This window comes from Eptesicus fuscus, chromosome 2, assembly GCF_027574615.1.
Source record: "Eptesicus fuscus isolate TK198812 chromosome 2, DD_ASM_mEF_20220401, whole genome shotgun sequence".
NCBI lineage: Eukaryota > Metazoa > Chordata > Mammalia > Chiroptera > Vespertilionidae > Eptesicus > Eptesicus fuscus.
In genome coordinates this window covers 1037942-1065701 of record NC_072474.1, presented here as the reverse complement: position 1 = coordinate 1065701, position 27760 = coordinate 1037942, and the positions used below count along the sequence as shown (strand labels likewise).

The window sequence follows — 27760 nt, the reverse complement described above, 5'->3', positions numbered from 1 at the left end:
GCACATGCAATAGCAAAATTTCCACCTTTTAGGCAAACACTATTAATAAAAAAGTATTAACCTAGTTTCCCCTACAAAACTTCCACAAAATAAAAACTGACAAGTTACCCAGTATTTGAAATGACAATTGAGAATGTAATCACTCACTTCCAATAATTCTGAGACGACAGGAAGAACTTCTGGATTACAGATATCTATGGAGTCATCCCGGTATGTCTTCTTTTTATAACAGATATTACCCAAATGTAGTATTGCTGAGAGAAGAGAGAAAATCCTGCAAAAACAAGATTATAAATTACAACTTGCTTATGTGTATTCTCTAAGCTTATTTCAACCCAAAAATCATTATCATGCAAATTAACTAGTACAAATATGACGTAGTCTTCAGAAAATAAGAAATATGGGAATAATTATAACTATAAAATTTATTGAGTGTTTACTATGTTAGTCATTGTGCAAAGTGCTTTGCAAAACCTTAACTTCAGTATTGTACCTACCACTTGTCAGAAAAGTTATCTGAAGGGGACGTCTTGCTATTATCTGAATCTGTGGTAGTGTTTCAAAAGTCCATTCCTTCCTAAATGTTTTTCATCCTGACTGGAATGCCCTTTCCCTACACTATCTATCTCAGATCTATTGAATAAAGATGTTTCATGCCTTGGAATATGCATTTTTAACCATGTATCCTAGGTGATTTTTTCAATTAGTAGTTATCTACACTAATAATAGATGAATATGCAAATTGTCCAAGATGCCATCACATAATGACCAATAGGCAGGCTGCGTCCTGCCCCCTGCTCAGGGAGCTGCGAGGCCCAGGGCAGGTAGGATAGGATATGATAGAGAGGATAAGAAAGGAGAGGGAGAGGAAGGCAGGCCTGCATGCAGACAGGCCGAGAGGAGAAACAGAAATACAGAAAGGGAACAAGAAAAAGACACAGGAATGGAAAAGGGAAGGAAATGCAGGGCTGCACATGGGCCGGTGGTGATCATGGGGGCGGGGGGTGGAGCAGCTGCGCCTGGTGAGGAGCGGGGCACAGGCGGCGGGGGGCAGGGAGCCCCGCCAGATGCAGGAGAAGGGCGGTGGCCCCTGGTGCAGGCCGTTGGACGAAGGGGTAGACGGTCCAAGGCCTTCCGGGCAGAGGCACTCCTCTTCACGGCAGCAGCGCCAGGGCTGCGCGGGCCTCGGCCACCTCGCTGGGCTGGGCGCCCCATGCTGGGAGGGGAGATGCAGCTTAGCTGGGCAAGGTCGGACACTAAGGAAGGTACCACTTTCATCCCCGAAGGCTGGACCCCAAAGACACTGGCCAGGGTTAGGTTGGTGGCGCATTAAGTGTACTTTGTTGACTAGAAGTTGGGGTGTCCCGGGCAGGGAATGGGAGGAGGACAGTGGCGGGGAGGCCAGGGAATGGGGGGCAGTGAAGGCCTGGCCGGGACTGGGCCCTGGGCAGGGGATTAATGCCCCCCGAATGGAAGCTTTAATATCAAAGTGCACTCAGGCAAGCTAGAAGCAGGTCCCAGAGAAGAAAGGGGAAGGTTTAAAAGAGAAACCAGTGAACATGGTGGGGGAGGGGGGTAGTAATAATAGGGGAGGAGGGACAGAAGTAGGGTTCAGGCTCACAAAGGAAAGGCGAATGGGGGAGGAGGGTGGGAGGAGTAAGAAGGAGACAGATACGGGGAATGAAGGGAGAGAAGGAAGGAAGGAGGGAGGGAGAGGGGCTGCGGGAGGTTCAAAGGGAGGGAGGGAGGGAAAGAAAGCAGGAAAGAGAAAGATGCTAAAATGAGGTGAGGCCAGGAAAATAGTTAAATAAAAAGAAGAAACAGAATGTGAGAGTGAGGGGAGTTTAAAAGGAGGAGTTAGTAAGAAAATTAAGTACAGGGTGATTTTTTTTAAATGTAGTCGGACCTCCCCTGAGGGCCCCTGGACTGTGAAGTGCGCAGGCTTGGCTGAGACGCGCCCCCTCCCCGTGCATGAATTTCGTGCACTGGGCCTCTAGTCTATATATATAAAAGCCTAAGCGACTGTTCGACTGTTCGATAGGTAGCTATAACATGCACTGGCCACCAGAGGACGTTCAACGCACAGGGATGGAAACATGGAACAGACTGATGAATCTCAGAGGGAAGGGGGGAGGAGAGAGGGTGAGAAGAGATTAAAGATCTTATATGCATTCTAGAGGCCCAGTGCACGGATCGTGCACTGGTGGGGTCCCTCGGCATGGCCTGCGGGGATCAGGCTGAAATCGGCAGTCCGACATCCCCCGAGGGGTCCCGGATTGCGAGAGGGCACAGGCCAGGCTGAGGGACCCCACAAGTGCACAAATCTGTGCACCGGGCCTCTAGCATTTAAGAAAGGCTTTCCTACACGTTATCACATGATCTCCTTATGTGTGGAATCTATGAACCTATTAAACTGATGAACAAAAAAGATCCAGAGACATTGAAGCATGTAAAAGACTGACATATTTCAGATGGGGGGGGGGGGGGGGGAGGAGAGATTAACCAATGAACTTATATGTATACCAGAGGCCCGGTGCACAAAATTCTTGCACTTGGGGGGAGGGGTCCCCTCAGCCTGGCCTGCACCCTAACGCAGTCCAGAAGCCCTTGGGGGATGTCCACCTGACAGCTTAGGCCCGCTCCGCATGGACATCCTTAGCACTGCCGTGCAGGTGGGAGAGGCTCCTGCCACTACCACTGCACTCGCCAGCCCTGAGCTGAGCAGTGGCTTCTGGCTGGTGGTCAGTGTGCATCATAGCAACCGGTCGTTCCACCAATTGGTCAATTTGCATATTAGCCTTTTATGCCTGCGGGATTGGTCCAAAACCGGCTCTCCGACATCCCCCGAGGGGTCCTGGATTGTGAGAGGGTGTAGGCCAGGCCAAGGGACCCCACCAGTGTATGATTGAGGCCAGGGAGGGACACGAGAGGTTGGCCAGCTGGGGAGGGGCTGTGGGCGGGCTCCAGGGCATGTTCGGCCCATCTTGCTTAGTTCCAATCACCGGACCCCAGCAGCAAGCTAACCTACTGGTCGGAGCATCTGCCCCCTGGTGGTCAGTGCACAACATAGCGACTGGTCAACCAGTCGACTGTCTGCCCCTGGTGGTCAGTGCACATCATAGCAAGTGGTTCAGCGGCCTTAGCATATTATTAGCATATTATGCTTTGATTGTTTGAATGGACAACTGGGCACTTAGCATATTAGACTTTTATTATATAGGATATGCATAGCCCATGGACAGATAATAGTGTGGGGAAAGGCCCAGGAAGGTGACTGGAACAAGGTAGAGGGGCCCAATAGGGGGTGAAAGGGACATCTGTAATACTTTCAACAATAAAGATAATTTTTTTAAAAAAAAAAGGCTTTCCTACATCATATGATGGTACCCTTGATAAATGTTTTTTTAAGCCAACCTGAGGCCATTGGGGCATATTATCTAGTATCAGGCCCCAACTGTGAAACATTTACATCTGGACCCTCTCTTTTGTCTTCCCTCCCACCCCCCAGTCTTTGAGGAACACATGCAACTAATCCAGTCAGCAACTAATCCCTCCACTTGTGCTCTCCATCCCATGAACTCCAGTTTACTGGGATACATTATTATACTTTTTTCCTATCTCTCACCTAAACCTACAAGAATTTTTAACCAAAATAATCTCATGTTCACATCTCTCTTACTTTAAAAAACCCATCTTAGATTCCACATCTTCTTTCTCCCCTTCAAAAACAAGCATCCAAATAAGGATTGACTTATAAAATCCTTATCTTTACTTTGTCATCCCTATTTACCATCACATTCTGGCATCTAAAATGTCTCACAGAGGTTACCAAGGACTTCCATGTAACTAAGAAAAGCATATAATTCCTTAGGCATTTAACACAAGTGAACATCTAAAACTGAACACAACTCTATCTAAAAGCCATTCTTGAAAATCCAGATATATACATATATTTGTGCCTTGACCACTTTATTTCTTTAGGATAAATTTGTCCTTACTTATGAAATTTACACTATGTGTTTTCCTAAAATTAGGAAGTATTCTAAATAAACAAAGATACTTCTTTAGGGACCTACAGCTATATTTAGAGGTCCTGAGTCAACATCTAATTTATAGGTCTAATTTCTTAAATAATTAAAAATGTTTAATTACTCAAACAAAAGACAAGTCAATTATAAAGGATTAAGTCATAAAATTAGGCTGGGTTAAATTAAAGAGGAAATTTAATATAACTGAAATACTGTAAAAATAAACGGAAGTCAAAAGATATACAAACATTAATTCCTGAGCCATTTTTTAAAAATATTTTTTTATTGACTTTAGAGAGAAGAACTGAAAAGGATAGAGAGAGAGAAACATCAATGAAACAGAAACATCCATCGGCTGCCTCCTGCACACCCCCTATTGGGGATTGAGCCCAAAACCCCGAAACCCAGGCATGTGCCCCAACTGGGAATCGAACTGTGACCTCCAGGTTCATGGGCCGACACTCAACCACCCGCTCAACCACCAAGCCACACCAGCCAGGCCTGAGCCATTTTTAAAAAACTGTTTCTGCAGTAGTTTCTATGGTTGGTAATTACACTGTTTCAGAACTTTGGGTTCAAAAATCAGCACATTAATGTTTCCTCACGCACAAATATGTAATGCATAAACTCCAGAAATAAGAAACATCATGTCAGTAAATCAATATACTATAATTCAATATGAAAAAGATTAATAAATATAAATAAGAATCCCTGTTCTCAAAAAGCTTATAATCTTCCATTAGGGGATAACAATAACCATACTCTAAGGCAGGATACCTAAAAATACAGAAGCAGAAACAATGTACAGTTAAAGAAAATTTCATTAAAAAGGTTTGGCTCAGTGGATAGAGCATCAGACAGCATACTGAAGCATTTCAGATTCTATTCCGGTCAAGGGCACATGCCTGAGTTGGGGGCTCATCCCCAGTAGGGGGGCGTGCAAGAGACAGCCAATCAATGATTCTCTCTCATCATTGATGTTCCTATCTCTCTCTCCCTCTCCCTTCCTCACTGAAATCAATAAAAAAATTTTTTTAAACAATAGTTATAGCCCTGGCCAGAGTGGTTCAGTTGGTTGGGCATCATCCCATGTACCAAAAGATTGCCGGTTCAATTCCCAGTCAGGGCACATGCCTGGTTGCTGCTTGATCCCAGGTAGGGAGTATGCAGGAGGCAACCAATCAATGTTATATTCTCACATTGATGTTTCTCTCTCTCTCTCTCTCTCTCTCTCTCTCTCTCTCTCTCTCTCTCTCTTCCACTCTTTCCTCTCTCTCTAAAAATCAATAAACTTTTTTAAAAAATAGTAATGTTACAATTTTTTTCTGGTGAGAGTCAAGGTTATTTGTGTCTTTAATTTTAAATAGTTTGTTTTATGTTACCAATAACTAACTTCATCTTTATCTCAACCTTTGTACATTTTATTTTATTTATATTTAGTACAATAAACAAAATGTTTAGTACAATAGTACATACATAAATTTAAAGAGTAAATATATGGAAAATTATTTTTTACTGATAGGTATGTGAGCTTTAATAAGATTAGAGATCAATGATATAGAAAATAAGAAGCTATAAAAATAGTGTTATAAAGCAACAGTGCTTACATAAGGTTCATGAAGAGGCTTCAGGGACACCAGAAACTCTTGCAATTCTATGCAAATGTTTATAAATATAAGTTGTACAGGAAGAAGTGCTCCTGCTTTCAACTGATTTTGAAAGTATCTCAAAGAATTTTTAACAAAAAAGCAATTCAAAACAAGTCTTTTAGAAAAGTAAATTTTCTAAGCCACACCTAAGGAGGAAGAGGCACTAAAATCAGGACTATAATAAAAGTGTCTCAAAGGACCAAGAAAGAGGAATTTTTAAACACACATCATAATTTGTCCTCTATTGAAGGTATAAAAACACAATAAATAAACTCACTGTCTTTGTGTCTTGGGAAGAAATCCTACCATTTCCATGGCCAGTTGTAAGCGTTCAAAGTCATGCTTCAAATCCTCCCCCTCCACTGTGAAGCAATCCTGTTTATTTATTTTTTTAAAAAAAAAAGAAGGGGAAATAAAAATTACCCGTTGAAAACTAACATAAGCCACTCAGAAATATAGTAATTTTAGATAAGTACACCTATGCATAAAAATTAGAGCTGATAAAATACTTAGACACAGTCAAATTCATTAGACCTCTAATCTTATGCAAACTAAATACATAGTACTTAGCAAAATACCATAAAGTTACGTTTTTTTCTCCCTTTCACAATCACCAAGGCAAGAATCTCAAAAGTAACTTATGATAGCAATTTTTATTTTGATTGGTTCTGAAGAGTTTTAGAGACCCAAAGCATCCAGAAGAGCTCAATTACACAAACAAGTGCAAATTATTCAACAAATACTTAATAAATGCCTACGCATAGGCAAGTCACTGAACTAGATCCTGGGACACAAAATAAATTTTAGAAGACCCAATAATTTAGTTGAGAAGTGGAGCATAGATTTGTACGATACAAAAATGTTCCGGTTATATTTAGATATAATATAAATAGCTCCAAATAAAGTAATATAAATATGGTAATCAATCAGCAAAAGAAAAGTGTACACTACCAGATAAAAAAATATTACTTTTTCAGGGTAACCCTTCTCTTTCAGTTCCCCCCAAAACATTAACACTGTACACTTAAGTCTTTTTTAAGTTATTTTACTATGTTTCTTTGATTAGTTTTTTTAATGTGTTTATTGATTTCAGAGAGAGAGAAAGGGAGAGGGACAGAGAGAAACGTCCATCATGCCTCCTGCATGCCCCCTACTGGGGTTGCAGCCCACAACCTGGGCAAGTGCCCTAACCAGGAAATCTAACCTGCAACCTCTCAGTCATGGGGCAAATGAGCCACACCAGCCAGGGCTGTACACTTAAGTCTATAAATCCCTTTGTTGTATGTTCTCAGAGTCCATTACATTCACACAGTCAAACACCTCCTTACACGTATTTACTTTTGTAATGCCTATCCGAAGGAATGTTGTATCAAACACTCAGTAAATTGTTATCTGCTGTATTCATTTCATTATTTCCAGCACCAAATCAGGGCAAAGAAGAAAGTGGGTAATTATTGAAATAAATATATAATCATTGAATTATTAAATAAGTACTGAATTAAATGCAACACTCCTTTTTGAGAAATGAAGTGTCATTTATTTTTTTAGGTATCAAGCACCTATCATGTATAATTTGCTTCAGATACTATAAGAATGAGTTAATGAATACATCTAGACATAGTTTAAATTTTTAAATTCACTTCAGTAAGAATTCTTTCTGAGAATCCATGCATTTTCTGCCTATAACATTTTTGGTAAGATACATTTAAGACAATGTCCTACTCACTAAAAAGTTTTAACACATTTTTACCTATAGTAAAACTTTTTAAAATGCTCTTGCTTCTTTCCTCCAAGACCACAAAAATCTCATTTATTTTATGATTTAATAAACATTTCTCTATAACCAATAAGGGGGTGAGGGGTTCTGTGCTTCCACTTGAGTAAACTCAATGACATAGCAATGATTCTTGTAATTGACAGTGTTCTTGTCTGTTCCCAAAGGAAGATTACAACGTATATACAATACTGAGAAAGTACACGGAAAGAAGCACTAAAATATAAATACATTTACATTTTCTGTTATCCAGAATCAACTTTATTACAATGTTGTCTCAGTGAACACCAAAATCACAATTTTTTAAAACGTGCACTTAACTGTTTTTCTGATGACAAAGATATTAGAAAAACTAAGAATGGATTAATATACCAGATCAGAAATATCCTTATCTTAATTTAGGTTCCTATGGAAGTAGACCTTGAGATCAAGATTCAGTACAAGTAGTAGGGGGATGGAAAAATAAAATAGGGAAGGCAATGTAGCCTGAATAGGGTACAATATTAAAGCAGTTACCACAGAGGGTAACTGGAGTTTAATCCCAAAGTAATCTCTGAGAAACAGTATAAAAGTACAGAGGTGAAGGAGCTGGCGAATTTATAGACCCATCTCCCAATCAGTCATAGCTGAAAACTTCTGGAGAGAAGGGGAGAAGAGTTGTGAATTCATTTGTAGGCCTAAAGAGCACAAACTGGGTCCTGGGGAAAGCCTTCAGGCACCAAAATACAAAGCTGTTGGAGGTCATAGAGAGAACAATGATCTGGTAAGATTCAAAAAATAAGGCAGGGAACTAACCCACAACCATCACAATCCTTTCCATTGAAAGAAGATAACTAATTCCTCAGTCCGACTCAGCTCAAGCTCTAGTCTTACTTGATAACATGCTAGTGCACACTCCCCACAAACATACCAAATGGTTCTTTTATAAGATCAGCCTTTGTTCCAACCCTTTCTCATTTACGAGTGCCCACAATAAGTGCGGCATATAGTAGGCATTTAATATGAGTATGAGGGAAAGTGAATGGTATAGTCAAATTGGACATTTTTTTCTATGCTGTCTTTATGTTTTAGAATGGTATTTGGAAAATCATGCTTTTTTATAACTACAGTTGATAGTGCAGGACACAAGTCATAATAACTGATTTTGAGAATTAGTAAAGATACTGGAGTTCATTTATGGGGGTGGGGGGAGGGGAGGAGGGAGAGAGAGAGAGAGAGAGAAAGAGAGAGAGAGAGAGAGAGAGAGAGAGAGAGAGAGAGAGAGAGAGAGAGAGAGAGAGAGAACGAGAACATAGCCCGATTGGAATCCCAGTTACACTATTAACTTCCTTCACCACCATGGGGGAAGTCCCTTAAATTCTGAGTCCCCATTGCTTCTCAGGTGAAAGGTAACTTACAGCCAGGGGTTTTATAATGATCAAATATAATATGGATGTTAAAGTGGTTTTTAAATGGAAAAATGTATGCAAAAAACAATGTACAGCCCTAACCAGTTTAGCTCAGTGGATAGAGCATCGGCCTGGGGACTCAAGGGTCCCAGGTTCGATTCCAGTCAAGGGCATGTACCTTGGTTGTGGACACATCCCCAGTAGGGAGTGTGCAGGAGGCAGCTGATCGACGTTTCGCTCTCATTGATGTTTCTAACTCTCTATCCCTCTCCCTTCCTCTCTGTAAAAAATCAATGAAATATATTAACAACAAAAAAATATTCAGCATGAAGAGACTTTATATTGGACTGGCACAGGGTAAGGAGTAAAGCCAAAAAGGATAAATTTGAGGGAATTACAACAAACTTATAAACTGTCACACAAGGAATGGCAGTAAGAGTCTTTATGCTGTAGAAACATGTAAAATAGAAAGAAATGAAAACATTACAGATTCAAAAGATCCTACCCAAACTGCAAACTATAACAGACTTGAAAACCAGAAGCAGGATGGTGGTGATGAAAGTAATGCTAAGGGAGTAGGAGAATATGGCTATAAAAATCCTTCCAAAAGGAAAAAATGGATAATGATGATTCCAATGGTGGCAGCAGTGGTGGAAACATTTACTGTGCACTTACTAGGGATTTAGCACTCTAAAAGATAAAGACCATTATTAACACCTTAAATAAATTATAGAAACAAAAGAATTAAGTGACCTGCTCAGGTTCTCAAAACTAGTAAGTGGTTGAGCCAGTATTGAAGTTACTAGTAGGTCTGTTTACTTTGGAGCGCAAATTCTTAAGCATTACTTAGACTATCTAAAGAATAGCAGATCTGGCCGAAACCGGTTTGGCTCAGTGGATAGAGCGTCGGCCTGCGGACTCAAGGGTCCCAGGTTTGATTCCGGTCAAGGGCATGTACCTTGGCTGCGGGCACATCCCCAGTAGGAGGTGTGCAAGAGGCAGCTGATCGATGTTTCTCTCTCATCGATGTTTCTAACTGTCTATCCCTCTCTCTTCCTCTCTGTAAAAAATCAATAAAATATATTTAAAAAAAAAAAAGAATAGCAGATCTGTTCACAATTTTACTATAAACTCTGCATAGGAAATCAAGTCTTATATTGGCCATCAGTTTCTAGGTCTCTTACCTACTTCCGAATGGTATAGTAAGTGAAAAACAGAAGCCTCTCAACAGTGGCAAAACAGCATAAAATTTTTCTACTAAAATTCATCAGAATCTATACATTTAAATGTCTAAAATTTACTTTCCAAAATGTTAAATTACTTGACTTATTAGAAAATGCTAACACAATTAAACTTTGAAGGGAAAAATTCATGTCCATAATTACTGATCTTTTTCAACTCTGAAATAAGCTACTTTTGTAATTAGTGGAGTTTTATCACATGCAGTAAGAATTAAAATGCTGGTTATTTAAAGGAAGGACTAAGATATTTTATGTTTCCAGAAGGACTGGTTAATAAATTAGTTAATTAGTTAAGTAATAGATATAGATGAGTGTGTGTTTTCAGCCTTTTACATTGACCTAACTGCAAACTAAAGGGAAGGAAAAAGATTATTTTGTGTCTTTCATATGATTATAAACTTGTCCTTATAAAATATAACAAATAAAGCTAAATTTACCTTATCATTTTATATGCTATATGCCCTTAAATCACTCAATTTAAAACATGAAATAATATAAAGCATAAAATATAAATATAGCCTCCCTTGCTATTAAAAAATCAGAAAAATTACACATGCATTCAGATGTAGACTGCTAACTGACACATAAAACAGGAAGGATGTTACTTTTAAAAATAAATAATAAATACTACTCATGTGAGTAATTAAACCACTAAAAATTTTTGTGAAAAAAATGTCAAGGAAAAATCCCCTGTTGTTCATAAGGATCCACATCAATGCTGAAATCAGGAATGCAATCAATTTATTATTTGTCAAATTAAATACTAAATATAACTAACTGTTAGCAGAAAAATATCATAAAAAAGTAAATTAACTGATTTTTAATCAACAAACCATATAATATCAATTGAAAGAAATTTAACATTAAGTCTTGTTTGTATGTCAGCTGATTTTCTTTCTAAGTCGTGAAATAGATGCTCATAAACAAGATAAGGATCCCTTAATAGGAACACAGAGTATTTAGGTACTTGTACTGACCGGCTCAGAGTCACAGCAATAATCATCCCAGCTCTGTCTGGGGGGTTTCTTTGTTATCTGAAAGTAAGGCAGATTAGTTAGGTAGAAATAAAAGTTATTACACTTTTCTAATAATTTCTTATAGTGTTCAGATGTCACTGATGCTATCCAAAAAAAGTTATTTTGTATAGCAGCATAAAACAAGAAACAACCAGGTAAGCATTCCAATTCTGAGAGATCATATCCTAGCTAATAAAAGGGTAACATGCAAATTAACCATCACTCCGTCACAAAGATGACAGCACCCATAGCCACAAGATGGCGGCACCCAGTCCTCTCAGCCCCGCCAGAGTCCCCTAGTCCCAGGGGGGGCAGCCGCTGAGAGCGGGCAGCATGAGCAGCCTCGAAGAACGCTTGCTTCATCGCTGCGGCGATGAGGCAAGCGTTCCGCGCCCGGCGTGGATGGGTCTCTGGCCAGGCTGGGGCGCCGAATGCTTGCATCACTGACCCAGCAACAAGGCAAGCATTCCGCGCCCGGCCACGGATGGGCCTCTGGGCCGCAAAGAGCCTCTGTGCAGCGGGTGCAAAGCGGCCAGGCCCTGCAGAGAGCTACTGGTGCACAGATTTGTGCGCAGGGCTATTAGTATTATTATAACCACTAGAGGCCCGGTGTACGAAAATTCGTGCACTTGGGGGATGGAGGGGCCCCTCAGCCCGGCATGCCCCTCTCACAGTCCAGGAGCCCTCAGGGGATGTCCTACAAGAATACATATGGCATGGCCACCAAATACAAAAAATCTGGAAGAATAGTAACTCTGAATTTCTCTAATATTAACAACTATCAGCTCATTTATGGGCAATTACTACTTTTTAAAAAGGAAAATATTTAATTACCCAAATATAATGTAAATAGTTTAAACAGGGGAGGGGGTGAAATCAAAAGCCCATCAATGTTTTTTTGTAAAAAATGCTACTTAATTCTATATATGACAAGTGCCTAGTATTATATCAGGAAGTGATATTTTTAATAATTTCACAGTTCTCAATATATCAACTCAAAGTTAAGTGGGCTTAGGCCCACTCCCCACTGGGCCAATCAGGGGAAGGCATCACCCCGCTTCTACTGCCACTGCCAGCTGCTGTAGCTGCCGGCCCTCCTCAGCCCTCGCAGCCGCTGCAGCTTTGTCCGGAAGGACATCCGGAAGACTTCCGGTCTATCCAGTCTAATTAGCATATTACCTTTTTATTAGTATAGACTAGAGGCCTGTTGCATGAAGAGATTTGTGCAATAGGCCTTTCTTCCCTTGGCTTCCAGCACCAGTTTTCCACCAGCACCCGGGACCTAGGCCTTCACTCCGGCCAGAGTCTGCCATCTTCGTCTTCACTGCTTCGCTGCAGACTCCAGTCAGAGTCTGCCATCTTTGCTGCAGATTCCGGAGTCTACAGTCTTCGTCGAGTGCCAGTCCTATAAATCCCTTTGCCCCCTGCCCTCCCTCTCATAGCAGGCGTTCTGCCCCGCCTGGCCACTCCACACCTGGAGCAGCTGGGCGGCCGCCATCTTTGTCCTTCTAATTTTCATATTCCCTCCTGATTGGCTGGTGGGCATAGCGGAGGTATGGTCAATTTACATGTTTGTCTATTGTTAGGTAAGATACCTACTATTGTCCAGTGACTCTAAGATTTTTATTAATACTGAGTATCCTATTTTATGAATACTGACCTAATGACAAGAATACATATGGCATGGCCACCAAATACAAAAAATCTGGAAGAATAGTAACTCTGAATTTCTCTAATATTAACAACTATCAGCTCATTTATGGGCAATTACTACTTTTTAAAAAGGAAAATATTTAATTACCCAAATATAATGTAAATAGTTTAAACAGGGGAGGGGGTGAAATCAAAAGCCCCATCAATGTTTTTTTGTAAAAAATGCTACTTAATTCTATATATGACAAGTGCCTAGTATTATATCAGGAAGTGATATTTTTAATAATTTCACAGTTCTCAATATATCAACTCAAAGTTATTTCAATGTCACTTCAAAATTAAGAATTACCAGCTATACAGCAGGCTTTTTCTTCAGAAAAGTCTAAGATGTTTCTTTCATAACCCTAAATACATACTACAATCTTTGAGCCATTATCAAAGCATCAATTTGCTTACAAAAACTTCATAAGGATTTTTAATTACCATAAAGGAATGTCTTTCCATACATATTTTTGCCTCAAAAAATTAAAATAATAAGAGGAGGCCATTGATGTACTATCATACCAATTCCATTAATGTTGGTCCTAGAATTTTTGCTAATATGCGAAGTAATAAACTTAGTGAAATCAATGTAATGAAAAGTTGTGATAATTAGTATTTATTATGGAAGTTTGGGAGTATAATGTGAGTTTCAAGGAAGACAGGAATTTTCTAAGTCACTTCCTTTGATACATTTCACATTGAGTGTTTAACAGGATCATTCACTAAATTATCCTATCTAATAAAAGAGTAATATGCAAATCATCACTCTGCTACACTCACAAGCCACGGCCACCAGACAATCAGAAGCGAATATACAAATACACCCAACCAAGATGGCTACAGCCTCATAGAGTGGCCATGGTCGGAACTGGGCGATTGGAGCCGAAGATCAGAGGGGAAGATTGGAGCCAGCTGGGGTCCCCCGCAGGCGATCGGAGCCAGCTGGGGGTCCCTGCCTAGGGCCTGAGCCTCAAACAGAGGCTTGCGGCCTTGGCTAGGGGTGGAGCGGGGCGAATAGACCCAGCTGGGGGTCCCTGTCCAGGGCCCGAGCCTCAAACAGAGGCTTGTGGCCTTGGCTGGGGGTGAAGCAGGGGTGATCGAGCCAGCTGGGGGTCTCCTGCCAAGGGCTAGAGGCTTTAGGCCTTGGCAGGGGTGGAGCCGGAGATCGGAGGAGATAGGTGTGAACTACAGAGGAAACACCTTTTCTGACCACTCATTGGCTAAGCTCCCGGTATGCCACTGGTAATATTCTTAGTAACTTGGGTATAAGAATCCAAAAAGGTGATCTAGGGCTTTTCCACCACACTCCTGGGGAAAAAAACGAAGGTCTGCTGCTGGAGGGCTAAGAAATGTCATAACCTGCCCTACACGGTTTGGCTCAGTGGAGAAGGCCTAGGTTTGCCAACTTCAGGATCCGGGTTAGATTCTGATCAAGGGCATGTACCTAAGTTGCAGGTTCCTCCCTGGCTGGGGCCCAGTTCAGGGCTCATGCAGGAGGCAACCAATCAAAGTATTCCTCTCACTTTGATGTTTCTCTCTGTCTTTCCCTTTCTCTTCCACATTCTCTAAAAGTCAATGGAAACATATACTCAGGTGAGGATAAAAAAAAAAAAAAAAGAAAAAGAAATGTCATATCCTATGAAAGACACATCTTGAAAATGCCTAAAGAAAGTTGTCATTCACCAAAACTGGTTTGGCTCAGTGGATAGAGCGTCAGCCTGTGGACTGAAAGGTCCCAGGTTCGATTCCGGTCAAGGGCATGTACCTTGGTTGCGGGCACATCCCCAGTAGGGGTTGTGCAGGAGGCAGCTGATTGATGTTTCTCTCTCTCATCGATGTTTCTGGCTCTCTATCCCTCTCCCTTCCTCTCTGTAAAAAATCAATAAAATATATTTTAAAAAAAAGAAAAAAAGAAAGTTGTCATTTTTTCTTGGTGAAGAAACTGGAGTCCGTGTTGATGAAAACACCTTGGTGGCTGTGGTGACTGGCAGTGGCTGCAGCAGGGGGGTGATGGGGCTGGTGCCTTTCCCTGATCAGCCCGGTTGTCTCCCACAAAGGGAGGCCAGACTGCTGCTTAGGCCCACTCCCTAAGCCGTCAGTAGGACATCCCCTGAGGGCTCCCAGTATGTGAAAGGGGGCAAGCTTGGCTGAGGAAAACCCCCCCGAGTGCATGAATTTCATGCACCGGGCCCTGAGTGTGTGTGTGTGTGTGTGTGTGTGTGTGTGTGTGTGTGTAAATAAATAAATAAATAAATAAATATATAAATAAATAAATATATATATCCTATCCTATCTAATAATAGACAAATATGCAAATTGACCATACCTCTGCCACACCCACAAGCCACGCCCACCATCCAATCAGAGCGAGCATGCAAATTAACCCAAACCAAGATGGCTACAGCCACAGAGAGCAAGGTTTCCTAGGTAACAGGAAGCTAAGCTTTCCGCCTGCCATTGCCAGGCCTAAGCCTCCACTCAAGCTACAAAGTTTCAATTATAGAAGGTAAACAAATTCAAACAAATGGCGGCAGAATGGAGCTTGAGAGAGAAGGCCAGGGTTGCCACCGGCAAAAGGGGAAGCAAAGTTTTCCACATACCCTGGCTGGGCCCACCCGCTTAAGTCAACAAAGTTTCAATTATAACCCCAACAGAAATGGCTGCCGGCCTCAGAGGGAGCCCCAGGCTTGGCTCCGCTCCAGGCTACAAATATTCAATTGTAGAAGGAAAATAAATTCCAGATACCAGGGCCTCTGCTTGGGTTGCCAGGGGGCGTGGCCGGCCTGCAAACCACCACAGGCCCCTCGCTCAGGCTGCCCCACACCCCAAGGGAACCCCCACCTGATCCGGGACGCCCTTCAGGGCAAACCAGCTGGCCCCCACCCCTGTACCAGGCCTCTATCCTATCTAATAAAAGAGTACGATGCAGATTGATCATCACTGCAACACACAATATAGCTGCCCCCATGTGGTCAAAGATCCTGCCCCCATGTGGACACAAGATGGCCACCACAAGATGGCCAGCAGGAGAGGGCAGTTGGGAGGCACCCGGCCTGCAAGGGAGGGCAGTTGAGAGGGACCAGGCCTGCAAGGGAGGGCAGTTGGAGGTGATCAACCCTGCAGGAGAGGGCAGTTAGGGGTGACCAGGCCGGCAGAGGAGGGAAGTTGGGGCAAACAGGCTGGTAGAGGAGGGAAGTTGGGGGCAAACAGGCTGGCAGCAGAGTGGTTAGGAGGTGATAAGGCTGGCAGGCAGAAGCGGTTAGGGGCAATCAGGAAGGCAGACAGGCAAACAGTTGGGAGCCAGCAGTCCTGGATTGTGAGAGGGATGTCCGACTGCCCGTTTAGGGATCCGACTGCCCACCGGGATCGGGCCTAAACGGGTAATCGGACATCCCTCAAGGGGTCCCATATTGGAGAGGGTACAGGCTGGGCTGAGGGACAACCCCACTCCGTGCATGAATTTCGTGCACTGGGCCTCTAGTATATACATATATATTGTTAAATGATACCAATGCTTAATGCTTGACCTTTGCAAGGGATTACTTGAGATTTCATTTGCATGTTTTGAAGTCTAATATATTGGCTTAAGGTATTATTTTTACTAGGGGCCCGGTGCACGAAATTCGTGCACTCGGGGCGGGGGGGTATCCTCAGCCCAGCCTGCCACCTCTCACATACTGGGAGCCCTAAGCCGCAGTCTGGCCTCCCTTTGTGGGAGACAACCGGGCTGATCAGGGAAAGGCACCAGCCCCATCACCCCACTGCTGGAGCCACTGCCAGTCACCACAGCCACCAAGGTGTTTTCATCAACACGGACTCCAGTCCCTTCACCAAGAAAAAATGACAACTTTCTTTAGGCATTTTCAAGATGTGTCTTTCATAGGATATGACATTTCTTTTTCTTTTTTTTTTTTTATCCTCACCTGAGTATATGTTTCCATTGACTTTTAGAGAATGTGGAAGAGAAAGGGAAAGACAGAGAGAAACATCAAAATGAGAGGAATACTTTGATTGGTTGCCTCCTGCATGAGCCCTGAACTGGGCCCCAGCCAGGGAGGAGCCTGCAACTTAGGTACATGCCCTTGATCAGAATCTAACCCGGATCCTGAAGTTGGCAAACCTAGGCATTATCCACTGAGCCAAACCGTGTAGGGCAGGTTATGACATTTCTTAGCCCTCCAGCAGCAGACCTTCGTTTTTTTCCCCAGGAGTGTGGTGGAAAAGCCCTAGATCACCTCTTTGGATTCTTATACCCAAGTTACTAAGAATATTACCAGTGGCATACAGGGAGCTTAGCCAATGAGTGGTCAGAAAAGGTGTTTCCTCTGTAGTTCACACCTATCTCCTCCGATCTCCGGCTCCGCCCCTGCCAAGGCCTAAAGCCTCTAGCCCTTGGCAGGAGACCCCCAGCTGGCTCGATCACCCCCGCTTCACCCCCAGCCAAGGCCACAAGCCTCTGTTTGAGGCTCGGGCCCTGGACAGGGACCCCCAGCTGGGTCCATTCGCCCCGCTCCACACCCAGCCAAGGCCCCAGGCCTCTGTTTGAGGCTCGGGCCCTAGGCAGGGACCCCCAGCTGGCTCCAATCGCCTGCAGGGGACCCCAGCTGGCTCTGATCGCAGCCATCTTGGTTGGGTGTATTTGCATATTCGTTTCTGATTGTCTGGTGGGCGTGGCTTGTGAGTGTAGCGGAGTAATGATTTGCATATTACTCTTTTATTAGATAGGAGGATTTTTTTTTAATGACTTGAGAGAGGAGGAAGAAAAGAGAGAAACCTCGATTTGTTGTCCCACTTATTTTTTAATTCATTGGTTGCTTCTAGTTTGCACCCTGACTAAAGATCAAACTGGAAGTGAACCTTGGTATATGGGTACGGTGCTCTAAACAACTCAGCAACCTGGGCAGGGAAGCATTAGTATCACTTAACATGGGAGGTCTGTAAAAGGTAAATTACTTTTGAGACAGTAACCCATTTTTCTCACATGGAGATACCTATAAATAGTTTATTATTTTCTTAAAGAGTCTCAAAAAAAGCAAAAGGCACACATATAACTAATCTTTTAAAACTCATGAGAGTAATAATTTTTAAATTTGAGAACTACATCACACAAGTTTTTAGATTGCATGTTTGGAAATACTAGTTAATATCCATTACCAGATTTGGAAAACAAAGTACTTTAAAAAATAACCTGTCACTAAGAGCTAAAATTTAATAATGCCCTATATTTGAAAATACTTTTCATTGATGCTTACCTGATTAAGATAATGATATTCTTCTGGTTGTTTAAGATGGAATGCTAGTCTCTCTTCTTCACTTGCTCCTGCCAGGAGGTAATAGAATACATGATAGTTCCTGTTGGAAACAAGAAGCATGGCTTTATAATGCACCTATGGTTATCATTAACTGGGGGAAAAAGCAAACATTAATTACTAAAATGTTTCAGCTTTGCTTCATTTTTTAATACAAAGGTGATAAACTCAATATTTAAGTACTATAAAATAAAATAATGTTTTGGCTGTTGAATTTAAAGCAGAGGGGTGAAGGCAAGAATATGGCAAAGTTATAATGTCTGAAAATTCTCTCGTTCATAAATCAATTAGAATACTTAGCAAATTTGTCAAAAATCAACTTTTTAGAACTCTGGAAGTTAACAGGTTTACAGCAATCCAGGGAGTGTTTACATAAGAGAAATGGCTGAAACTCAGTAAAACCAGTAAGCTTGTGGTCTTCTAACTTGTCCTATTCTACCTGCTGCTTGCCAGGTCTATGGTGGCCTTCACAGCCAACAGTTTACAGTCCTGGTCAACACCGAAGCCTGGCAGTCTCCAAAGGAGAGCCTCGTTCCATAAGAAATATCATTATCTGAACTGTCTGGAAGAAACCAGTGTTCAAAATTGTCCTTATTTGACCTGACCCAAAGTAAACCAAGTGTGAAAATCTTTTCCCCAGGGGCATTTGTAGAAAAGAATTATAGGTAAATTTTTAATATGTTATTGTCTGAAGCAGTGGATAAATGTTGGGGCAAAAAATAGGCTAACCAAAAATTTAAAGGAAAACTCTGCGAATCTCCACCAAGTCTTTGAAAAGCTCCAATATGTTGCTGAGAATCTAGATGACCATGCACATACATAAAGCTGTGCACATGCTCAGGACTACATGCCAGCTCTGCAAATACCAGAAGTACTAAGCTCTCACTTCCGGCTAATCTTAATGGTCTGCACAAGCAGAAAGTAAAGGTGAAGGCAGAATTATACTAGTAAAATGCCTACCTGATTGTGAAAGACATGTCAAACTTACTATTTCCAAGAACTTAAGGAAATCTCTTTTTAATCATTAGCTAACCAAGCAGATACACTTCAATGCCAGCAACCAGGGCCGCACCGCCTCCTGGTGGTCAGCACACATCATAGCAAGCGATCGAACTCCTGGTCTCCCGGTCAAACTCCCGAGGGAACACTTTGCATATTAGCCTTTTATATATATATAGACTAGGGGCCTGGTGCACGAAATTCGTGCACAGGTGGGGGGGGGGGTGTTTCTCAGCCGGCCTTCACCTTCTCCAATCTGGGACCCGGACATCCCTCTCACAATCCAGGACTGCTGGCTCCTAACTGCTCGCCTGCCTGCCTGCCTGCCTGATTGATCCTAACCGCTTCTGCCTGCCAGCCTGATCGCCCCCTAACTGCTCCCCTGCCGGCCTGATTGACACCTAACTGCTCCCCTGCCAGCCAGATTGCCCCCAACTGCCCTCCCCTGCTGGCCTGCTCGCCCCAAGTTAAAGAAAAGACACTAAGACATGGAAAATGTTCCAAAGGCACCATGCTCACAAAGCACACAAAGATAACCACTGTTTTCCTATTCTGATAGTTTGCCTAGAATTTAGAAAGGACAACAGTTCTATATACCCATTTTAAAAATCTCCTAGCAGCCCCTGGCCAGGTGGCTCGGTTGGAGTGTTGTCACATACACCAAAAAGGTTGCAGGTTCAGATTCCCAGTCAGCACACATACCTAGGTTGTGGGTTCAATCCCCGACTGGGGAGCAGACGGGAGGCAACCGATTGACATTACTCTCTACTGCAATGTTTCTCTCTCTCTCTCTCTCTCTCTCTCTCTCTCTCTCTCTCTCTCTCCTTTAATTCTCTTTAAAATCCATAAATCATATCTTTGGGTGAGTATTTAAAAAAAATAATCTCCTAGCAGCCTCAGAAAAAGTGCACTGTTCTGTCCATGACAGAAATGGCAATTATATGTAAAGCTATGCATGGTATAAACTAAATTAAAGATCATAACATACAAAGATCCTAAAAGTCAATAAGCATTATACAAATGTTAACTTGATCTAATTATACAAATGAAAATATGTACCGTTCATTATGCTCTTGATAAACGAGTCTGGACTTCTCCAGTAGATATTTTTCAACATAGGCACTAGAAGAAAAATAAAATTGGTTAATATAATTAATATAAGGTAGACAAATATGTTTTCAGAGAAGATGAAAAAGCATAAAGAAGGCTATCCAGATCATTTTAGTACATTTACCATTAGTAAATGTGTAAGGATATTGTTATCCATGTTTGGTTCATAAACTCATAACTCATAAATCTTTTTTGTTTTGTTTTGCTTTCAATAAAGCAAAATAAAGCCAGAAGTTCAAAACATGGCACATAAGAACTTCCAATAACACAGACCTTACTCTCTTTCCAGGCTCATCTACCGTACTATACATTATTTCAAATATCATACTTTGGCCAGACTACTAAGTAAGACTCAAAGATATATATTCTTTACATATTAATGCTATTGCCACATTCTGAAATCAATTATTATTTACTGATTTACTCAGTAAGTATTCATTAATTGTGCACTGTGCTAAGCATTGTTCAAATATGGAAATACAGGATACATTATTATTCCCAAGGGGCTTACAAAATAGTGGAGGAAATAAGTAAATTAGCAGCTATCATACTGAGTTGATTGGGTTTATAATAGAACAATGACCAATTATAGATGTACTAGGAGGTACACATAAGATTTAATCCAAGAAGGGAAAAGGATGTAAGGAAGAATTCCCACAGAGGTTGAATATATAGCGCATAGTAAACATTCATTAAATATACCTAGTAAATGAGTAAATGACTCTGAAATCTGAAAGATTGCCCAGAATAAGACAAGGAGAACTGCCTTTATATAAAGGCATAAAAGAAGGAAACCTATCAACTTCAGGGAAGATACTTAACATGGCTAGAGAATAAGACAGGCAAGTGGACTAGATCAAGAAGGAAAAACATATGGTGTGCCAGAAGAAAGGAATTTATCCTGAAAGTAATAAGGAACTTAAACATGAATTGCATTTCTGATGTTATTATCTTTATCCAGTCTGTGTCTTTCAAATCTTCAATACCTCTTCCCCAAATTGGAGCAATCAGTTGAGCTCTAACAAGAAAAAGGGATTCTACAAATATAAAAGCTTTAGACTACTGAATCCAAATTATTTAGCATAAACCTCTTTGGGGTCAAAATCTGATTCTTAAGCTTTTATTTCCCTCAGTTCCCTCCTATAGCAAGCTCTGTATTTCAGCCACTCCCAAATACAGGCTATTCCCTCAAGAATGATATTCACTCCTGAATATATTGTTCACGGTCTTCCTTCCACTTCTAATTCTGTAGACTATTCCCTCTCTGTCTAGCAGATTCAATTCATTAAAACTAAGCTCAAATGCACCTTCTTTGCAAAGTGTCACCACTACCACCAGTAATTAAAATTTATCACGTCTTCTGAAGTAGCATTATTACCTCTAATCTAAACTACTGAAACCGGGTTTTATTGGTCTAAAATGAAAAAAGGAAAATTAACAAACTAGTGTGTTAAATTCTTATACCTACCCTGCATCATATCTTTGAGTATTAATTTCTCCACTTATAAAATAGAGGTATCTACATTAATAAGTGAGATTGATCTGTACTTTTTATGCTATTTTGATTATGCTTGTCTTATCACTTTACTTTTTGTATGTATGTACGTATGTATGTATGTAATTATTTATATGAGTTTATTTGAGTCAAGTTGACGATATATGCTGGGGAGCAAGATCTCAAATGCTTCTGCATTTAGATTTAAACTTTTTTACCAACACTATGTGTAATCTTACAACCTCCCCCCAAAAAAACAAAAGCAAAAACAAGGATAAATTATTCTGCAATGGCTAACAAGTTTCATAGCTCATTCCTTTCCTGAGATGAGGAATGTTAGTTTTCAAAGGTACAGTTGGTACTTTTACTCATAAAAGCGGGATGCAGTCACATCTGGCTGCTCTTTCCTAGTATTTATGATTGGGTTGTTGGAGAGGTTGCTAATTGGTAAAGTTGAGTATATTGCTTTATAACTTACAAAGTACCATCCTACCTAATGAAAGAGTAATATGCTAATTGACCGTACCTTCGCTATGTCCACAGCCGATCAGGGCGCTATTCAAATTAACCCAGCAAAGATTGCAGCCCCCACACGCTGCCCCGCCCCCAATCGCGTGAGTCCCGCCCCCCGCGCCTCCCGCCGGCCGGATCAGCCGCTGCTGAGAGGGGACTGATCGGGCTGGTGGGAGGCACGGGCGGCTGGACTCGGGGCGGCCGATCAGGCAGGCGGAAGGCACGGGGGGCGGGACTCTTAAGTCCCGCCCCCCCGCGCCTCCCGCCGGCCCGATCGGCTGCTGCTGAGGGGGGACCAATTGGGCCGGCCAGAGGCGCGAGTGGCGACACTCACGAGTCCCGTCGGGGGACCGATCGGAGCAGCGGGAGGCCAGAGCCAAGGCCTGGGTCCCCAGTGCTGGAGGAAAACTGGTGCAGGCAGCCAGGTGACGGAAGGTCTATTGCACAAATCTTCGTGCAATGGGCCTCTAGTTATATATATTCCTTGATTCTTAAGACAGTTTAATGACTTAGAAATGGCTGATGTTTATTTTCTCATTCTATAAATGAAATTCAGTGACTATTCCTCTATGTTAAGTGACTACCTAAAAAGGTTCAACTTTCTCTTACATCAGTAATGACCAAAAAAATATTCATCTTGAGTAGTAAGTCAACAAATAGACCCAAGGTAAAAATATCACCTTTTCGAGTGCTCTCCATCCCAGTAGCATGTTGATACCTTCCCATTTGCTTTCTTCTTCCCCCACAGGCATGAATCTCCTAAACTCTAAGGGACCCCATGAGATGGCCAACCAGGTAAGAAATGGGCATAGGCAGCTAACCCACCAAACCTCACTTCCCAGCAAGCTAAAGCAGCCCCGCCTCAGCTCATTTCTTCCCTATAACGTTTTTATTAAATTTATCTTTATTGTTGAAAGTATTACAAATATTTCCTTTATTCTCCCATTGATCCCCTTGACCTCACTCCCACACATCTCCAGGCCTTCTTGACACTATTATCTGTGTCCATGGGATATGCATATATGTATATAAATTCTTTGGTTAATCTCTTCCTGAACCCCCTACCCGCTTCCCTCTGAGATTTTTCAGTCTGTTCCATTCTTCCATGGCTCTGGATCTATTTTGTTCATCAGTTTATTTTATTCCTTAGATTCCAAAAGAAAAAACGTTTTAAAAATCTGCTTCCCACCCTAGCTGGTTTGGCTCAGTGGATAGAGCATCAGCCTGCAAACGAAGGGTCCCGGGTTCAATTCCGATCAAGAGCGCATTCCTTGGTTGCAGGCTCCTCCCCGGCCCAGGCCCTGGTCAGGGCTCATGCAGGAGGCAACCAATTGGTTTGCTTCTCTCACATCGATGTTTCTCTCTGGCTTTCCCTCTCTCTTCCCGCCGGCCCGATACTGATATCTATATCAGTAGTTCATCTTTATTGCTGAGAAATAAAAATCAATGGGAAAATATCCTTGGATGAGGATTAACAAAAAAAAAATCTGCTTCCCAGTGTCACTATTCTCATTAAAGAGCAAATGAACAACCCATGGCTTAGAAAGAAACAATCATCTATAATAACAATAGGGTAATATGCTAATTAGACCGGACATCCTTCCAAACGAAGCCAGGGCCTGAGGGAAGCCTGGGTCCCTGGTGCCAGAGGGAAGCCGGTGCCAGCAGCTGGAGGAAGGAAGGCCTACTCTTGCACGAATTTTGTGCATTGGGCCCCTAGTGAAAATATAAACATGCTCCAAAGCCTGACATTGCTACTTACCCAAGTACAGTGCCTGTTTCTTGGTAATTTACTTGAATAAACTTGCCAAAACGACTTGAATTATTATTATGAGCTGTCTTTGCATTTCCAAAGGCCTGTCAAAATAAATAGTTCTCATTAATTTAATTTTCAAAAAATGAAAAATCCTATGTAGGAAAAATCCTAAGAGACAAAATGCTAAAGAAACAGCAGAAAAAAAAATTCACTTATACCTTCAGCCTCATATAGTTCAGGAAAAGTAAAAGAAAGCAACTAATAATTGAAATAAAACCAAGTAGGCAGTATTTTATGCTATTGGGTAAAATAAAACTTAATTTTAAAAACTTAATGCTCATTAAAATTCTAATTTAAATTTCACATTCTAGAATCAACAAATTATTGTAATATACTTATATGTACTTTTAATTTATTAACTTACTTATTGATTTTAGAGAGAGAAATATCAATTTGTTATACCACTTATTTATGCATTCATTGGTTGATTCTTATATGTGCCTCGACCAAGAATGGAACCCACCACCTTAGCATATCAGGACAATGCTCTAACCAACTGAGCTACTCGGACAGGGCAATATATGTGTGGTTTTTTTTAATCTTGCTAAACTTAAATTTTAAAAAGCTAGGTAAAAAATAATTACAACATACTAATTAAAATTTTTAAATAGTATAAATGAAATGAAGTTTCATTACATAATGTACTACACTTTATTACACCTAACTAAAACAAAAGTACAGTACTATTTTTAAAAGAATAAAAATATAAAAACTCCCTAAATTATTACCTAAAGTATATACCATGCAAATAATATTTCTCAGCAATAAAGATGAACTACTGATATAGATATCAATATTGATGAATATTAAACATTATGTCATGGGAAGAAAACAGACACAAGAGTACTTATTGTAATACGAAATTCTAGAAAAAACAAAACAAGAAAACCAGGAAGCAGATCAGAAGTAGTTTGGAAATGGGCATGGGGTTGAAAAATGTCTACAACGGAAGAACCAAGATGGCGGCATAGGTAAACACCTGTACTTGCTGCCTCCCACAACCATATCAAAATTAGAAGTAAAATACATAACAACTATCATCCAGAACCATGGGAAAGCTGGCTGAGTGGAAGTACTACAACTAGAGAGGTAAAGAAGAAAGCACATTGAGACTGGTAGGAAGTGCGGAGGCATGGAATGGGCTGTCACCCGGGTGTGCCACTTTTTTAATCGGGAGGGAGATAAAAGCTCCCACTTGCTCTGAGCTCAAGTGTCGGGTGAGGCTCCGGGGGACCCAGACAGATAAGGGGAGAAACTGGACTGTCTGGCATCAGGGCAGAAACGCAGGGGTGGCTTTCTTCCAGATGGAGGTGCTCGCAACAGTCATTGTTCCTGTGCTGGGACCTCCCTGGTGCAGGGCTTACTGGCAGCCATTGCTGTTTCCTCCGCCCTGGAGATTCCCTGAGACCCCGCTCTACCCAATTTACAACCCCACCCAAGCTGCACACAGCAGCTTTTGCATATGAATGCACTGTCCTTCCTCAGCCTAAAATCTGTCAAACAAGCTTGCAGCTGGGTCAGAGAGCCCTAAAGCTATCAAAAGAAGGCCCAAGGCCGCACTAGTACCAGCCTGCCTTGCTTCACAACTGGGCCTCATCTGGGCACCTGCAAACCCGATACAAAGAGGAGGAATCTGCAGATCCCTCTGTAGCTCCTGCTGGTTGGCCCCAGGCAGTGGCTGACTCTGCACCTCCTTGGAGATCCAAGAGCCAGTGTACCCAGTGGTCAGTGTGAGACCATACCGGATTACAACTCCTCACATCCATAAGGGACACACTCAAGGGGCAGACTCAGTGAGCACCAAAGCCCCACTGAAGCAAGTCCTGCCCCATAAGGTTGTCTCCTTCACAGCAGCTCTTACATTGTAGACACAGCTAGTCCTCACAGCCAATTGGCCTGGAGGTCAATTCCTCACAGTGATACCAATAGCAATCAAGGCTCAACTACAAAAACCCTGTGCACACAGCCCACAACAGGGTGCACCAAGAGTGTCCACCTCAGGTGATTGGGAGGCTGAGCCACTGGGCCCTATAAGACACCTACTACACAAAAGCCACTTTATCAACTCAAGGAGACTTAGCAGCTACCCAGTACATAGAAACAAACACAGGGAAGCAGCCAAAATGCAGAGACAAAGAACCATGTCACAAATGGAAGAAAGCAAACTACTGGATATAGAGTTCAAAACCACGATTATAAGGTTACTCAGCAATCTTCTAGAAACCTCCGAGGAACTTAGTAAGACCTTCAAGGATCTTAGTGATAATACCAAAAAATAAAAAAGGACCAGTCAGAAATTAAGCACACACTAACTGAAATAAAGAATAATATACAGGGATTCAATAGTAGACAAGAGGATCCCAAGAATCAAGTAAAAGAGTTGAAATATGAGGAAGCAAAAAACACCCAACCAGAAGAGCAAAAAGAAAAAAGAATCCAAAAATATGAAGGTGGTGTAAGAAGCCTCTGGGACAACTTCAAGCATACCAACATCCGAATTATAGGGGTGCCAGAAGAAGAGAGAGAGCAAGATATTGAAAACCTACTTGAAGAAATAATGACAGAAAACTTCCCCTACCTGGTGAAAGAAATAGACTTACGAGTCCAAGAAGTGCCGAGAACCCCAAACAAGAGGAATCCAAAGAGGACCACACCAAGACACATCATAATTAAAATGTCAAGGGAAAAAGACAAAGAGAGAATATTAAAAGCAGCAGGAGAAAAACAGTTAGTTACATACAATGGAGCACCCATACGACTGTCAGCTGATTTTTCAACAGAAACTATCAGGCCAGAAGGGAGTGGCAAGAAATATTCAGAGTGATGAATAGCAAGAACCTATAACCAAGATTACTCTACCCAGAAAAGCTATCATTTAGAATGGAAGGTCAGATAAAGAGCTTCACAGACAAGAAAAAGCTAAAGGAGTTCATCACCACCAAACCAGTATTATATGAAATGCTGAAGGGTATTCTTTAAGAAGAGGAAGAAGAAGAAAAAGGTAAAGATAAAAAATTATGAACAACAAAGTGACAACAAATACATATCTATTAACAAGTGAATCTAAAAATCAAATGAATAAAAAAATCTGATGAACAGAATAAACTGGTGAATGTAATAGAATCAGGGGCATGGAAATGGAACAGACTGACGATTCTCAGAGGGAAAGGGGTGTATGGGGGGTTGTGGGAAGAGATTAGACAAAGATCTTATATGCATGTATGCATTACCTATGAACACAGACGAGGACCTGGGTTGGGGTGGGAACCACGTGGAGGGTAGCTATGGGGGGGAAAAGGAGGGACATCTGTAATAATCTGAACAATAAAGATTTTTAAAAATGTCTACAAAGGAGTATACAAGGGTAATAAAAATAAATTGGTTATATGAACATGGTTACATAGGTATATACATTTATCAAAAATTATTGAGCTGTACATTTTAAATGGCTAATTTTATTGTAAGTTATGTCTCAATAAAATTTATTAAAACTGAGATTTAAAAGAAAAAAAACCATTGTTGAAATCACATATTCAACAACTTGAATCTCTAAGACATAATGCTGTATCAGAGAAGCCAGTCTCAAAACTTTACATACTGTATGATTCCATTTATATGATGACATTTTGAAAACAAACAAACCAACAACAACAAAAACAAAAAAACAGCAAGGGAGAAAAGACAAGTAGTTTCCACGAATAATAAGAATATATGGGAGAGCAGAAAC

The 27760-nt window shown here is 41.5% G+C and overlaps 1 protein-coding gene across 1 annotated transcript in view; it reads right to left on the bottom strand.

The window, feature by feature from the left end:
- The window catches only part of MYO9A (myosin IXA), a 321663-nt gene that overhangs the window by 230926 nt on the left and 62977 nt on the right, over positions 1-27760 (bottom strand). The window contains exons 3-8 of the mRNA XM_008151369.3: positions 23980-24074; positions 20159-20221; positions 18044-18143; positions 11058-11114; positions 5955-6052; positions 148-274 (exon numbers count right to left, since the gene is read on the bottom strand). Coding sequence (XP_008149591.2) covers positions 148-274; positions 5955-6052; positions 11058-11114; positions 18044-18143; positions 20159-20221; positions 23980-24074 — 540 coding nt within the window. The remainder of the gene's footprint in view (positions 1-147; positions 275-5954; positions 6053-11057; positions 11115-18043; positions 18144-20158; positions 20222-23979; positions 24075-27760) is intronic.